Genomic DNA, 14,479 nt, shown 5'->3' on the forward strand with positions numbered 1-14,479 from the left:
AAAAATGTGTCAAATGATGTAAACAAACTAAAATATTATAATGAAATGTGTTTGAAACATATAAAATTTTGTTAAAATGACTATATCCATGCATATACATAATTTAGGAACTAAATTAGTTCAAGATTTACAAAAAAATGACTAATTTCAATTCTCACAAAAAGTTAAAAGACAAAAACATATTTAATCTTACTTTTAATATCATGTGTTACAACCCTCTTAAAAGATAATAATTTTAACGATTCATAAATTTTGTCGTGTTAATTTGTATTATTGTAATAAGTTAGCATATTATATTAATTCATAAAATTATAAATTTTTATTTATTTTATGGTGTATTAATTTGTATATATCTTTTTCAGTGACAACAGTGGGTCAGTCCCCGAAATGGCCCATTAGTTAAAGATAATTTCTTTTTGGACCTCCATGTCTTCTTCCTGCACCCATACCTTTTAAAATTCAAATTACATACCTATTGAAATCAATATGAAAGGATACCGTAAATTTATCTCGTGTTTTAATTATAGTTTTGGTTATGCAATTTATATAGATATTTTATATTACACAATACTAAATTCAAAAATATTATTTTTATAAATTTTGAATTGTATAATTCAAAATATAGATTTGTATTATAGATCATACAATCTGTAATATAAATTTATATTTAAGATTATACAATTCATAACGTAAATTTGGAATATAATCCAAAATATAAATTACATTTTGCATTAGTAATACAAATTTATATTTTAAATTGTAAAATCCATAATAAAAATTTAAAAGATAATTCAAAATGTAAATTATATTTTAATTATACAATTAATAATACAAGTTTGTAAAATAAGAATACAAATTACGTTTTTAATTGTAAAATTCATAATGCAAAAGTCTCTTTCTCATATGGCCTCCATAGTTGTCCCTCCCTATGTTGCTTCAAATTTTGAGACATATCCCCTCAATGTAACTCCAATATTCTCTTAATACCTACTTCCCCATCTTAAATCAAGAATAAAGCCCACAACCATGGAGAAAATCTCCAAACAAACTAACACTAGGTTCCATATGCATTCTCTGAGTAAAATGAAATTTATCGATGACTATGGAGGTGTAGAAAAGAAAAAATGGGAGTGCAATAAGGAAGACCCATAGTTGAAATCCACGAAGGTCCAGTACCCGCCGTTGTTTGCTTGGTGGCCCATATTTGGAGGAGTAAGAAATATAAACGAAGCACCGTTTTTTTCTCACTTTGGCGCTGAGATTGAGAAAAGGGAACTCTCACGAAACTCAACTCTCTCTTTCTCTCTCTCTCCTTCACCCTCTTCCCTCTGCAGCCAATCCCCATTTCAGATCGAGCCCTTCTTCTTCCTCCACCCTTTACCATTCGCTGTGGTGACTGCTATCTCATCTTCACTACCAAGAGTAAGTTCCTCTTCCGCACAACTTTCTTCTCATCTCGTATTAACCGTCAGCTTCTCTGACTTCGTCTGCTTTTCCCTCTTTGAACTTTCCGTCTCCTATTCAATATTTTATCTGAACTTGTCATAGCTTAAGTGAATCATTTCCAAACAGCTCCCTCTTTTTTGTTCATTTTTAGGCAAGGGCTTTGTTTCTTTCATTCTGTGGAGCCAAATGCTTGAATGTTCTGTGACATTGTTCTACTATTGTAGGTATTGTTTCTGAAGTTAGGAAGTAGATTTGGAACTGAAATTTTTTTACACTGTGCCAATGCTATTGGTTTTTATTAGTAGTCAAAATCTATTAACAATTGGCTAATCGGCGTATATGTGCTGCATGAATGAGTATTTTGGTTGTGCCTTTTAGTTTTAATGTTTGATTCACTCTCCCACTTCCGTATCGTATGTATATTTATGTTATTGCTCCAGATACTTAGTGGATAATGTCAAGATTATTTTTTTTTTAGTTACTTGGCTCACATTTAGACTATAGTGGTGGATGCTGCGGTGTGCGTTTTTTCCTCAGACATATGACTAGTCCAGTTGGAGAATTGACAAGCAATAACAAAAGTACCGCCGGAGAAATGCGTACTGAAAAATCTGAATTGTCTGAAAAAGTACAGTTAGGGACTGAGCATTTACTAAAGGAACAACGGGAGTCTGGCACTGTGTTAACCCGTTCAGTTATCGATGAAAAATCAAATCAAGTTTATGCTAATGCGACAGAGAATTCTGTTATTTTACTGCCTGCACCACCTCAACATTACTCAGAAAAGAATTGTCAAACTGTAGAAGGTTCACACCTGCAACAAAGTACTGATAAAGAAGTTTCTTTACAGTTATCTAACGATAAGCCAGAAAACCCATCCCAACCATTGTCTGAGAATGAACCCGTGGAATCCGTTCCTGCCTCTGCCGAGGATGGCCAACAGCAATCTAGTCCAGCTCAAGCGAATACAAGTTATGTAAATAAATTGTTGGATCCACCTTCTGGAGATGTTGTGACCAATTTTTCAGAAAAAGTGTCTAATAGCCCCACTAATTCGCAATTGAGGCGCAAGGGTAAAAAAAACTCAAAATTATTGAAGAAGACATATATGCTACGATCGGTAGGAAGCAGTGACAGAGCTTTGCGGTCTAAAACAAAAGAAAATCCCAAGACACCTGAACCAAGTAGTAATTTGGTTGATTGTAATAATAATAATAATAATAGCAATGATGGAGGGAAGAGGAAAGCTCGTAAGAAGAAGAGAAAGAGTGGAGAGGTTGGAATTACTGATCAATTCTCCAGAATCAAATCTCGCTTAAAATATTTATTAAACAGAATAGGCTACGAGAAAAGCTTGATTGATGCTTATTCAGGCGAGGGCTGGAAAGGACACAGGTGTGTAGATTTTATCATTACCTTGTGCCTTGTTTGACTTGTAATCTATATTTGCATATTTGCATTTGCATCCTGATCTATGTTAGATATTAGCTTATATTTATAGATTTAATTTCTGTTGGTTAATCGGTGTGAAATTGAAATGGAAATCTGAAATATTCTGGTCATTAGTGTGTCAAAGGCCTTACAATAAAATTTCATGGCAAGATGCTCTATAACTTACCTTTTACAGGGAAATGATTGTATTCCGTAAGCTGTTGTATTCGGGTATCAGGATTATTATTGCATGAAGTCTCATTATGAGTTCTAAAGCAGTATGCTATTTTGTGCTGAACGAAGACTCTCCTTTTGTTGCATTTGGATAAAACAGTTTAATGGGATCTTTGAATTTGACTTTGTATTTAGATATTATATCAAATGTTATTTTGATTATTAAATCCTTTCCAAAAATAAATGTAATGGAATTAATTTTACGAATTCCTTACTTTTCTGGTACATAAATTTGCAGCTAAAAGGCGTGTGAACTTGTCAGGATCACGATTAAGATTGTAATTGTGTGCTGAATCAGGCAAATGATCGGGAAAAAGCGTGATCTCAATCTTCATCTTGTAATCAAGGAATCTCCATTTGTTCTGGTCCCAGGCAGTGGTTCTCTGGGTTGGATTTTTTGCCCAGTATATTTGGACCTGAGATTCCAGCCTGTTTTGCAACCCTAGAATTAATATTTTTTTCCCTGTATTCGTTTGTCTTCTTTTGCCTGACATTTGACAAGTCTCTTCTCACTTCTCGTCTTCTTTTGTCCAAAACTTTTTCTCTTTGCTCCAACATTGTCTCCAATCTTCTGGTTGGGTTGCTGGGATTCTATTTTTATTTGCGCTGGTTGTAGTTCTCATTCCTTTAACAGTGTTCTGTGCCTACTGTGCTGGGACATTATTCTTCTTCTGCTTCTGTTCGAACTCAGTTTGCCTATGTTTTTCTGAACAAAATATTTCAGCAGGTAGGGTTGCATTGTTGATACTGCCTCTTTTTTCCTTATCTATGTCTTTTTTATCACGTGTTTATCTTTACGTCTAATTTTGCATCTTCTGGGAGGTCATGGTCTGTTTTATGTTCTATGTTACAAGTTTTTTATTTACTATGATTCACCCCATCTTGATCTCAATGGATATGGTTTTTGATAACGTTACAATCCATGGCTGGTTTGGCTGAGATTGACAAAAGTATGCCATTTGAAGTTTATCTTAATTACACAATTATTAATGTCTATCATGATGAACAACTTTGTATGATTTCTATTTTATTTTTAATTCTTCGTGTGCTTTGGGATTCATTCAATTTGGTCCCTTGCTGTTTTCTTCTCTCACCTCTCTATCTCTGACGAGACTGTCCTGAAACTAGTTTTTTGTGGAATCTCACAACGTTACTGCAGGATTAAGCAACTGAGCTAGTAGATCAGTCATTCAAAGCTTATTACCTATGTGCTACATTTTATTTGTGTTGTTGTACGCACTTTAATCAAAACACACTTCATATGCTGCATTTGTAATTGAATGACCTCTTTTTCAGTATTTCTTATAGTTATATTCTTTATTCCTACCCTTTCTGTATTTGTAGAGCTGAAGATATTGTGCTAGACCATTCTGTAACTTCTGTTGTAGTCTTTGGCAGGAGTTTGTTTGTTCTTGTTTTCTAGGAGTTTGCTCACTCCTGTTTTCTTGTAAACCTGAGTAGGATTGCTAGTTGTACTGCTAAAAAAGTCTTCTCATGCATTTGTGAACCTTCAAATGCTAGAAATGTGTTTTCATTTTTTGTTTTCAATATGGGTAATTTGTGGCTATTGGTTTGATTGTGATTACTTTGTAGTATGGAAAAATTGAAGCCTGAGAAAGAACTTCAACGGGCCAAGTCTGAAATTCTTCGACGCAAATTGAACATTAGGGATCTATTTCGAGATTTGGATTCATTGTGTGCTGAAGGAAAGCTACCAGAGTCTTTATTCGATTCTGAGGGAGAGATTGACAGTGAGGATGTAGGTTAATTTTTTATCTTTAGTTCCTGAATTTTGGATTGCTTTTCTAGGGTTTAGGAGATATGAATACTTTGAAGTTTATGGTGCAGATATTCTGTGCAAAATGCCACTCCAAAGAGTTGAGCTCTAATAATGATATAATTCTCTGTGATGGTGTCTGTGACCGTGGCTTTCACCAGCATTGTTTATATCCTCCATTGTTAACCGAAGACAGTAATCCCTGGTCTACCTAATTGATTAGTCGCTTTGTTCTTCCTAGTTATTTATGATTTATGTTTACTTCTGTGAATTACAGTTCCACCTGGTGACGAGGGTTGGTTATGCCCTGGATGTGATTGCAAAGATGATTGCATGGACCTTATTAATGACTCCTTTGGAACAAGTCTCACTATTAATGACAATTGGGAGGTCAGTGGGCAATTTTAGTGTTTTCTCTGTAAATCATTAATGTTTTGGATCTCTCTCCTGATCATGTCTCTGATCCTTGTTTAGAGGGTTTTTCCTGAAGCAGCAGCTGCTGGAAATAATAAGGATGACAACTTCGGACTCCCTTCTGATGATTCTGATGATGATGATTACAATCCTAATGGTCCAGAGGATGTGAAAGGTGAAGGAGACGAATCAAGTTCTGAGGAATCTGACTATGCTTCTGCTTCTGAGAATTTGGAGGGTTCGCATGGGGATCAATACTTGGGCCTTCCATCTGAAGATTCTGATGATGGTGATTATGACCCTGGTGCTCCAGATGCTGACAATAAAGTCAATGAAGAAAGTTCAAGCTCTGACTTCACATCTGACTCTGAGGATCTTGCTGCTGCAATTGTGGATAGCACGTCCCCTGGACAGGATGATGAAATCAGATCTGCATCCTTGGATGATGTTAAGTACTTGAAAAGTTATGTCAAAAAAAGGGGTAAAGCTGGTAAGAAGCTATCTATGGCTGATGAACTGTCGTCTTTACTAGAGCCAGATGCTGGTCAAGAAGGTTCTACACCTGTTTCTGGGAAAAGGAATTTGGAAAGGTTGGACTACAAAAAGCTGTATGATGTAAGTTCATTTTAATGACGTGGTTTAAAATACTACTCTGATTCTAAATGTATGGTTTGCTTCCCATTTGAAGTAGGTTATACATATACATTGCAAAACTTGAAACATGATAATGCTTGTATCTGAAGTTTAAATAGGGTGAGTGTGTAGAGTCAACAATCTTTATTGTCCCATTATTTGGTTTTACTCTCCCAATATTTTAAGCAGCTATTTTCTTTTGTAGGAGACATACCACAGTGATACTAGTGAGGATGAAGATTGGACAGCGACTGTTACTCCTAGTAGAAAGAAGAAAGGGAATGTGAATCCTGTGTCACCAAATAGAAATGCTTCAAATAATTCCATGCACACTCCTAAGAGGAATGGCCATCAGAATAAATTTGAAAATACAAAAAATTCACCTGCCAAATCACTCAATGGCCTTGTGAAATTTGATTCTAGTGAACAAAAGTCTAGATCTCCAGCTTGTAAAAGACTAGGTGAAGCAGTAGTTCAGGTAATGCATTTCCATCTAGATTTGGTTTTTAAATTTAATTTCTGTTTCGAGAATCTTTCATTTCAGTTTCTATGTAAATATAGTAACACGAGTTATCAATATTGCAGAAGTTACATTTTTTAGGTGTGTTTAGATTCTTATTATGAAGTATCAAGAGTGCCACTCTTCCATGTGATTAAGGTTGAGTGGATGAAATGAAGAAGGGTTTCGGGTGTAACTTTTTTCAAAGTGGCTATCAAAGCCATGGAAAGTTTTACCTAACTATAACTATAATTACTCTTGTTTAATGGTAGATAGATAAAGTGTTGGGAAGTGAAGTGCAAACAAGTGGAGAAAATGGTTTATAATCAAGTGTGTTGTCCAGACTTGAAAGAAAAATGATAGACAATCCAGTGTGTATATAATCTTTTCCTAAAGTCAAACTGCAATCAGCCACCTCTATGCTGCACCAAGCCATCATCCACCTTTTCTTGGATGCTTTGAACCCTGCATCTCTTTATTTAAAATAATCTGTTTGTCTGGTAAAGGGTTTGTCTTAAGATTGACGACTCTTGTATTTTCAGAGACTTCACATATCTTTTAAAGAAAATCAGTATCCAGATAGAGCTACTAAAGAAAGCTTGGCACAAGAACTTGGACTTACTTGTCAGCAGGTCATATCTTTTAGCTTTACGCTTAACAGTGAACTTTCTGAAACCCTTTCCGAATTTCGCTTGTGACTTTCTGAATTTCTCATTCTTATTTCACTTTCAGGTTGCCAAATGGTTTGACAATACACGATGGAGCTTCCGGCACTCATCACTAATGAAAACCAATTCAGGGAGAAATGAAGGGGGTGAATGTGAATTAATGTCCCCGGAGGTCAGCGGAGAAAAATCAAAAGCCCCAAGCTCTGGAAAAAGAAAGAAATTGTCAGAACACCAACTATCTGAAACGCAGCTAGATATCAATGGCTTGGAAACAAGTTCACCCAATGCTCATCAAACCCAAAGGGGCAAGAGAATGAAGACCAGGAGAAGGAAATGACATGTTAATACGGTTTTAACCTTCTTTAAGGCCTCAAATTAAACTGTCCATCTTTTGTGAGATTGAGATCCCATGAGATGATCAACTCGGATCTCGATGGATTTGTTTCCATTCAGGCAGGTAATCATAAGATGTGTTATATTGTTTGTATTTTTTAAGGATAGCTTTTCAGGTATTGATCTCTGGTGATTTTGTTTTAGTGTTGCTCCTCATGCAAGCACTAAAATAGTTCACTCAGTAGTTTTGCAATTTTTAGATTTTTTATTTATTTACAGAGACTCAATTACTTGTTCCAATGGTTTTTCCTCCATTACAGTGCAAAAAAAGCTAAAAAAAAAAACACAATGAGAATAGGGCAACTATTTATCTTTGTACGTCAGCATTCAATGTCATCACTTAATTAACCTGCAGGCAATCTCTAGTAAATATAGCTGCTCATTTGTTTGACTGTTCTCAGGATATATGGATAAGATGCTAATCTTTGATTGATTTTCAGGGTTGATTTTTTTTTTTTGGTAATCCCAGTCTCTTTAAGATGTTTGTTTTGTTACTTATAGCGGGATGGGGCATCGTATACTTCAATTGCTGCAGGCTTCTTATAACGTTGGGAAGCTATTTTTCCTGTCCAAATGAATGCCCTGGAACTGACGCATGATGATAAGCTATCTGTTAATTGTTGTTTGGTGGACTGTTGTGTATATGTGGGGAATGCTAAGAGGAATGGAAATAGAATGAGACATTGAGGGACAAGTGATTGATAATTGATTTAGGTAGTGATTTGTATGAGCTGAAGTTGGATTTGTGATATATTGTAGTTGTGGAAATTAGGAATGAGCCAACATCAAAGGGGAGGAGGATTACGAACTTGATGATGTTGGCAAGAGTTAAACTGCCTCATGGAGATGTGTTATGCCTTCAATTTAAAAGTGGTGTGAACTTGTTTATGGGTTCTACTGTACACTGATATTGGGCGTGGAAATTTAAAAATTAAGATAAACTTTCACTTTTTGTGTATATAATTTTTTTCAAGATTGTCCTTAAACATTATTTTTTCCAGATAGTTTAACTTTTATACGTTTCATATTGTAATGTTAATTTGTTGGGAACTGTTCCATTTAATTTTTTTTTCAATATCTTTTATATTAAACAAATAAATAAAGAAGATTAATGAAAATATATTTTAGACAATGTATTTTTACAATTGTTTAATTATAGAATTTTATAAAAGTGTTAATATGTACTAGTTAAAAATAAAGAAATAATGAAAGGAATACATTTTAAATACTAAATATATGAATTTGGTTTAATAAGATACCTTTCAGAATTTTGATATTATATAGTATTTTTAACAGTGTTATTAATATTAGTTTATTTACAATGAGTTAGTCAAAGATCCAGTTTTTTTAGTTTAATTTTATGCAATGTTAGAATTTGATTACACTGCTAACTTATTGGAGATATTTATGTATAACTTAAAGCGATTATTATAGAAGTTTATAAATTTTATTTTAGGGGAGACGATAATTTATTTTTTATGTATTTTAATTAAATTCATTCATATATTTTTTAAGTCAAAGAAAATTCATGGTGAAATATATAAAAAAACTGACTTTATTGGTACTAGTAAAAATACATTCACTCTCACATATGTGTTTATATTTTTCTAAATAATTAAATTATAATTATGAAACTAAATATAAATAATTAGTATAATAAAAAACAATTCTTATTTTTTATAAGTATTTTTTTATTGTGAATAGTTATTTTACTTTTAAAAAAATTGGTAAGTGAAAAAACGATCAAATTTGGTTAAATTTAGAATATGATAATCATTTTAATTTAAGAATATTATTTAGATAAAATTAAAAAATAAAATGTGGCACAAAAAGATGAGTTCGTGTTATATAATGGTATAAATTAATTTGTGGAATCAGTAAAATATGGACGACTTATAATTTATTTATTTATTTTATACAAATTAATTTTGATGAGGCTTATATCATTGGGGTGTAGATTTATAGCGAGACAAATTTGTAAAATAATATATTTTATACTTAAAAAATTTAAAATACTTTTATTTGTTGAATTGAATTTAGAGAAGATTTGTTTTATTTTAAAATTATACTTATTTTTTCCTTAACTTCAATTTTTGTTTCAGTAGTAGTAACAAAATAGTTAATTTTATGAGTGAACATAGATGGGTTGGGGTTGGATATTCACATTCCATTATTTAGATTTGGATTGTTTAAAAATTAATTTCTTACGTGTATTTTGGAATAAATTATGAATATTTGTTTTAAAATATCATTTTTAAAATTTTTTTGAATAATTTAAATTTTTTAAAATATTATGGGTTTTATTTTTCAGAAAATACCATATTTTAAAAAATTAGTTTGATTGTGTTTCTGTATAGCAAGAAATTATGGAAGTACAAAAAGGCCTATGGGGCTGACCGGAAGGCCCACATGTAATACCCAATTCTTAAAAGAGAGTCTCTGTGACTGTAATTCGGGAATTACCCGGTGAGTTGAGACCCAAGGCGAAGATGGATTTGGAAGTCGACGAGAACGACTTGAAAACCGCCGGCGCCGAACTCTTCGCCGAAGATGGCCGGCGAGGCATTCGCATCAGTGGTTGGTTGATCGAGACTCGGAGGCACTCCATACTGAACTCTTCCACCATCCAGGAGTGAGTGATTCTCGCATCACACTTAACCCTAGCTTCTGTAATTTCTAATTCGGAAAGCGTTTTTATTCCGTAGTAATTTATTTTATGGAAGAAGTTGTGTTTTAGTGTTGCTTTTACAAGTTTCAGCGTCGTCATCATGTTTTGCCCGTTGATATTTTGGAAGAAACATCAAAGAACTTCGATTTGATGATGGATGTGTGCCTTGCAGGTGGGAACAGAAACTCAACACGTCTCATTTACCGGAAATGGTTTTCGGGGAGAACACTTTAATTCTGAGACACTTGAGCAGTGGCACCAGAATTCATTTTAATGCATTTGATGCTCTTTGTGGCTGGAAACAGGAAGCCTTGCCGCCAGTTGAAGTTCCTGCAGCTGCTAAGTGGAAATTTAGAAGGTAAGCTATTGGCATATTTACTTTCATGGTTATGTATTGCTCAAAATTCAAATGACATTGCTTAGGTTCATTTGGTCTTTTCTTTCTTGCAAGAGATTTGTATCTAGTATGAAACTGCCTGGTAATTGTTTGTGCAGTCTACCCCTCCCATTGAATAGGATGTGTAAATGTCTGAATGACCGTTGTGTTAGTTAGTCTCACATTCTTTTGGGGGAAATGTGCAGCAAGCCCTCTCAGCAAGTAATACTAGATTACGACTACACATTTACAACACCTTATTGTGGAAGTGGCAATATTGAGATTGATAAAGATGTGGTACGCATTCTTGCTTTGTTTTTCTACAGACTAATCTGTCATCCTGAATGCCATTTTTCATATAGGAGTCACGAGTACAATTCTACATGATTTTTTTCATGCCCACAGCTAGATATTGAATATTTTTTGTTATAAGAAAACCTGGAAACTTGAATTAATATTTTATTTATGTTTTATTTAAGATATATTTATTTATGGTAGAATGAGGGAGAGATTTCGAAGGAAACCAGTGATATCCTTTGGGAAGACTGCAAGGATCAAATTGATGTAGCAGCACTTGCATCCAAAGAGCCCATACTTTTCTATGATGAGGTCTGTAATGAATACATTGAATGATTGCTTAGCAAGTTTCTGTGACAGAATTGCTTTTGCATTGTAATGTCTCTGTGAGAAACAATTTTTCGTGGTTCATGAGGCAAGAACGTAAGTGAAAGAAAGGAAAAACATATAAATAACATCCTTATTAGTTCTTTTACTATAGTGCTTCTTTTTCAGAAATTGATCATGCTGTTAATCTGCACATGTTAAATAGTTTACTGAAATCTGCTATATATTAATGATAGTCAAAAACAAAAATCCTAAATGAATATGCTCTTGTTTTACTTCTCTGAGTGCCTTACATATAACAAATTATCGATATTATCTTCCTTGATGTTATTTACTTCCATCCTAAATAAATGAATCCTCATTGTGAACAACAGGTGGTGTTATACGAGGATGAACTTGCTGATAATGGAGTATCACTTCTTACTGTAAAAGTGGTAATCACTAATTTGGTTTCTTCTGTTGATACGAGATTTGATTTTTGTTATGCAAACTAATATGATTACCAATGCCTGATGATATTGCTTCTTGGTTTTACAGAGAGTAATGCCAAGCTCTTGGTTTCTTCTGTTGCGATTCTGGGTGAGCTACTCTGTTTGTATCCTAAATCAGAAATTTCCTTCAGTCATAAGTGATGTTTCGCTAGCAATTTAGTTATTTCATTTTTACTAGTACTCTTATTGTTGATAGTGTAATGTTGGTCTTATAAAATAAGGAAGTTATTGCCAAATATCTATAATACCTATACCTCTGATAAACATTGAGATTAGGGTCCTTGTGTCAGCATCCCATTTTCTAGCATCATCACCACTTTCCCTAAACTTGAATTTTACCTGAATACTCTGGTACTGATGCAGCTTAGAGTTGATGGAGTGCTGATTAGATTGAGAGAAACACGTATGCATTGTGTGTTTAGTGGAAATAGAAGTCCCATTATACTTCGAGAGAGCTGCTGGAGAGAATCTACATTTCAAGCTTTGTCTGCAGTAAGCTTCTGCTATGCACTTGTGCTTCGTTCTTTACATTAATTCTGAACATTACTCTCTTTTTCTGTTGATAGCGGCCACAGTAAAGAAAGTAAAAAGGTTGCTTGTCTATTGCTCTGTGCTGATCTAGTCAATAATAAGGACTTTAGGTTGTTTGTCTACTCTTTTTTTACTTCACTATGTTTCTTTCTTTTGTTGTTTGAGATTCTAGATGAAGTGCTAATATTTAACCTAATGGCTTCAAGAACTCAAAAGGAGGGTTAATTTGGTTGTGAAGCCAAGATTCTTTGAAAAATCTTCCTCTTGTGAAAGTGTTTGCCTCGAATTTAATTAATGATAAAAAATCAGCAAGTTCACTTTCTTAGCTGATGTATATTCTGTGTGCGTGTGTGTGTGTGTGTATAGTGAGTACAAGTACGAGCTAAAAAAAAAGGCTACAGTCTATGACACTTAATCCCTTAAGCTAGGTACACCCGAAAAGTATATTTATAAAAGTAGTACAACCAATAACAATAAACAGATGTTTAACACCTCTCCGGATGATACAAATTGTATGCACCAAGCTTGTAACATATAAATTGAACTCTAGGCCCTCTCAAAAACTTAGTTAGAATTGAAAATTTTAGTTTTAAGTTCCTTGGACAGCAGTGTCTCCTTATCAAAATGACAACTGATTTATGTGTTTGGTTCTCTAATGAAGCACTGGATTGGATGTGATATTAAGGGCTGCCTATAGTACAATTTCATCTGTTTAAATCACAAATCTACAACTCTTGAAGGAGTTGTTTAATCCATACAAGTTTACAAGTCTCTAAAGCCATGGATCTATATTCAACTTCTGCTCTGGACCAAACGACAACACATATTTTCTTGCTTTTCCAAGAGATAATATTCCCTCCAATGAATTTATGGTATCTTCTGGTGGATCTTCTGTCAAAGAAGTAACCACGTAGAATGCAATAAATAACTAATTGGGAGAGAGCAATACTGTGAAGCTACTTTCGAGGGCAAGCTACTTTGTGTGGAGAAGGGAATGAAATAGAAATGCAAAGTAAATTTTCCTATTGTTGGTTTAGTATAAAAAACGAAAGATGATTTTTTAAGTTCTGTTAGATGTGTAAATAATAGAAGGGAAACGTCAAGCTTATACAATCATCATTTTGTTCGTTAAAGAAAATAGTAAAATAAAATGAAAATGCTGGTCCCACGTTGACTGTCATTTTTTCTTGTTTATTCTGTCATGGCCCTGTTTGTCTGGACAGATTGGAATACGATTATACGTGGCCATGCATTTCCTCGAAATATCTTTATTAATGTGGTATTTTTTTCCTCGAAATAGGCTCTTCTTTAGTGAGCAACGGGTGTATCTGTCATAATTTATTTTAAAATACAACATTGTCTTGATCAATTAAATGTAAAGGATGGATATATCTCTTCTTATTTACTTTATAGAGGTTTTTTCCCTTGAGAAAACATGTAATATCTCATCAGTTATTTCTCCTTCCTTTTAAAAACTTTCAAGATCCTATATGTGTCTATTTTCAAGCCTTGTGACAATGACAGCCAGCTAGTGACTGGTCGCTGTGATAGACTCTGTTTTAGTTGCTTTGATTAGTTTTTTCTTGTATCAAATTAGATTTAGCTTTTTGTTCCCATGCTTTCCTCATATTCTTTAACTGCCTTTATCTTGTAAGTTTTCTTTGGCGTGGCTGTAATTTACGAGTTACAACTTAGTGTTGAGTGCCTTCTCATTGCATTTGATTCTGTTATTGATGCAGCAAGAACACCCTTTTGATTCTGGTGCGTATGGTGATCCAAGCTTCATCAGCCAGAAGCTCCCCATCATAATGCATACGACCAAAAAGCTTGTAATTTCCTCTTAAGTTACAAGACTGTAAATTCGCGTAGCGGATAAGGGTTTCTGATAAATTCTTATGTTGTTCATATTTTGTTCATGGTTTTACCTGGCTGTTAGAAACCATAAATTGCTTCTTATGAGATAAGCTCTGGGTGTTTAGTTTTTGTACGAAAGGTGGGGATCCAATGTGAAGGACCCATTTCACATGAAAAAAAAAAATGAGATGTTATAGTTATTACTTATAGGTTGACATTTAAGCAACTTTATAATTTATTACTCAAACTTGTGCATTTGGTCACACTTTTAACTATTATATTTATAACAGCTACAACTTTCACTTTCTTCTCTTTCATGTTAAAGAAGCTAAACTCCCTGGGAAAAAGGAAATGCTGGGAACCGAGCAGCCGCTCACACTAGCATTCACTAAGCTTTTCCTGGCTGTTTCACTTTCGTGAATTTTGTTCACGAAATACCA

General features: G+C 33.9%; 2 protein-coding genes across 5 annotated transcripts; both read left to right on the forward strand.

Annotated features, from left to right (window-relative positions):
• Nucleotides 1-1,252: 1,252 nt before the first annotated feature.
• HAT3.1 (Homeodomain-like protein with RING/FYVE/PHD-type zinc finger domain-containing protein) lies at nt 1,253-8,442 on the forward strand. Of its 4 annotated transcripts, none has more exons than XR_014996765.1 (10): nt 1,253-1,422; nt 1,925-2,841; nt 4,705-4,870; nt 4,960-5,083; nt 5,166-5,278; nt 5,363-5,917; nt 6,141-6,413; nt 6,977-7,066; nt 7,167-7,559; nt 7,936-8,442. XR_014996765.1 is itself a non-coding variant. In XM_028080055.2 (9 exons), the coding sequence occupies exons 2-9, from the start codon at nt 1,988-1,990 to the stop codon at nt 7,437-7,439; spliced, it is 2,448 nt and encodes an 815-aa protein (XP_027935856.1). In that variant the 5' UTR covers nt 1,253-1,422; nt 1,925-1,987; the 3' UTR covers nt 7,440-7,865. The 4 variants fall into 4 exon arrangements, 1 of the variants encoding a protein (XP_027935856.1); XR_014996764.1 differs by having other exon boundaries at nt 7,997-8,442; XR_014996766.1 differs by having other exon boundaries at nt 8,031-8,442.
• A 1,439-nt stretch (nt 8,443-9,881) lies between these two features.
• On the forward strand, nt 9,882-14,311 carry LOC114191734 (TIP41-like family protein). The gene is made up of 8 exons (XM_028081102.2): nt 9,882-10,127; nt 10,336-10,521; nt 10,746-10,836; nt 11,038-11,148; nt 11,538-11,597; nt 11,701-11,742; nt 12,018-12,146; nt 13,925-14,311. Exons 1-8 carry the CDS (start codon nt 9,985-9,987, stop codon nt 14,027-14,029), a joined length of 867 nt encoding a protein of 288 aa, XP_027936903.1. The 5' UTR covers nt 9,882-9,984; the 3' UTR covers nt 14,030-14,311.
• Nucleotides 14,312-14,479: the final 168 nt, after the last annotated feature.

The sequence above is a fragment of the Vigna unguiculata genome, chromosome 7, assembly GCF_037176805.1.
Source record: "Vigna unguiculata cultivar grain cowpea cultivar isolate G323 ecotype 2 chromosome 7, ASM3717680v1, whole genome shotgun sequence".
NCBI lineage: Eukaryota > Viridiplantae > Streptophyta > Magnoliopsida > Fabales > Fabaceae > Vigna > Vigna unguiculata.

Bases quoted from the DNA above. Each gene is read 5' to 3' on its own strand.
- HAT3.1 (XM_028080055.2), top strand. From the start codon at position 1,988: ATGACTAGTCCAGTTGGAGAATTGACAAGCAATAACAAAAGTACCGCC. The intron at 2,842-4,704 runs GTGTGTAGATTT...ATTACTTTGTAG, and splicing joins GAGGGCTGGAAAGGACACAG to TATGGAAAAATTGAAGCCTG. The intron at 5,084-5,165 runs GTAATCCCTGGT...TGTGAATTACAG, and splicing joins TCCATTGTTAACCGAAGACA to TTCCACCTGGTGACGAGGGT.
- LOC114191734 (XM_028081102.2), top strand. From the start codon at position 9,985: ATGGATTTGGAAGTCGACGAGAACGACTTGAAAACCGCCGGCGCCGAA. The intron at 11,598-11,700 runs GTAATCACTAAT...TTGGTTTTACAG, and splicing joins CACTTCTTACTGTAAAAGTG to AGAGTAATGCCAAGCTCTTG. The intron at 11,743-12,017 runs GTGAGCTACTCT...GTACTGATGCAG, and splicing joins TTCTTCTGTTGCGATTCTGG to CTTAGAGTTGATGGAGTGCT.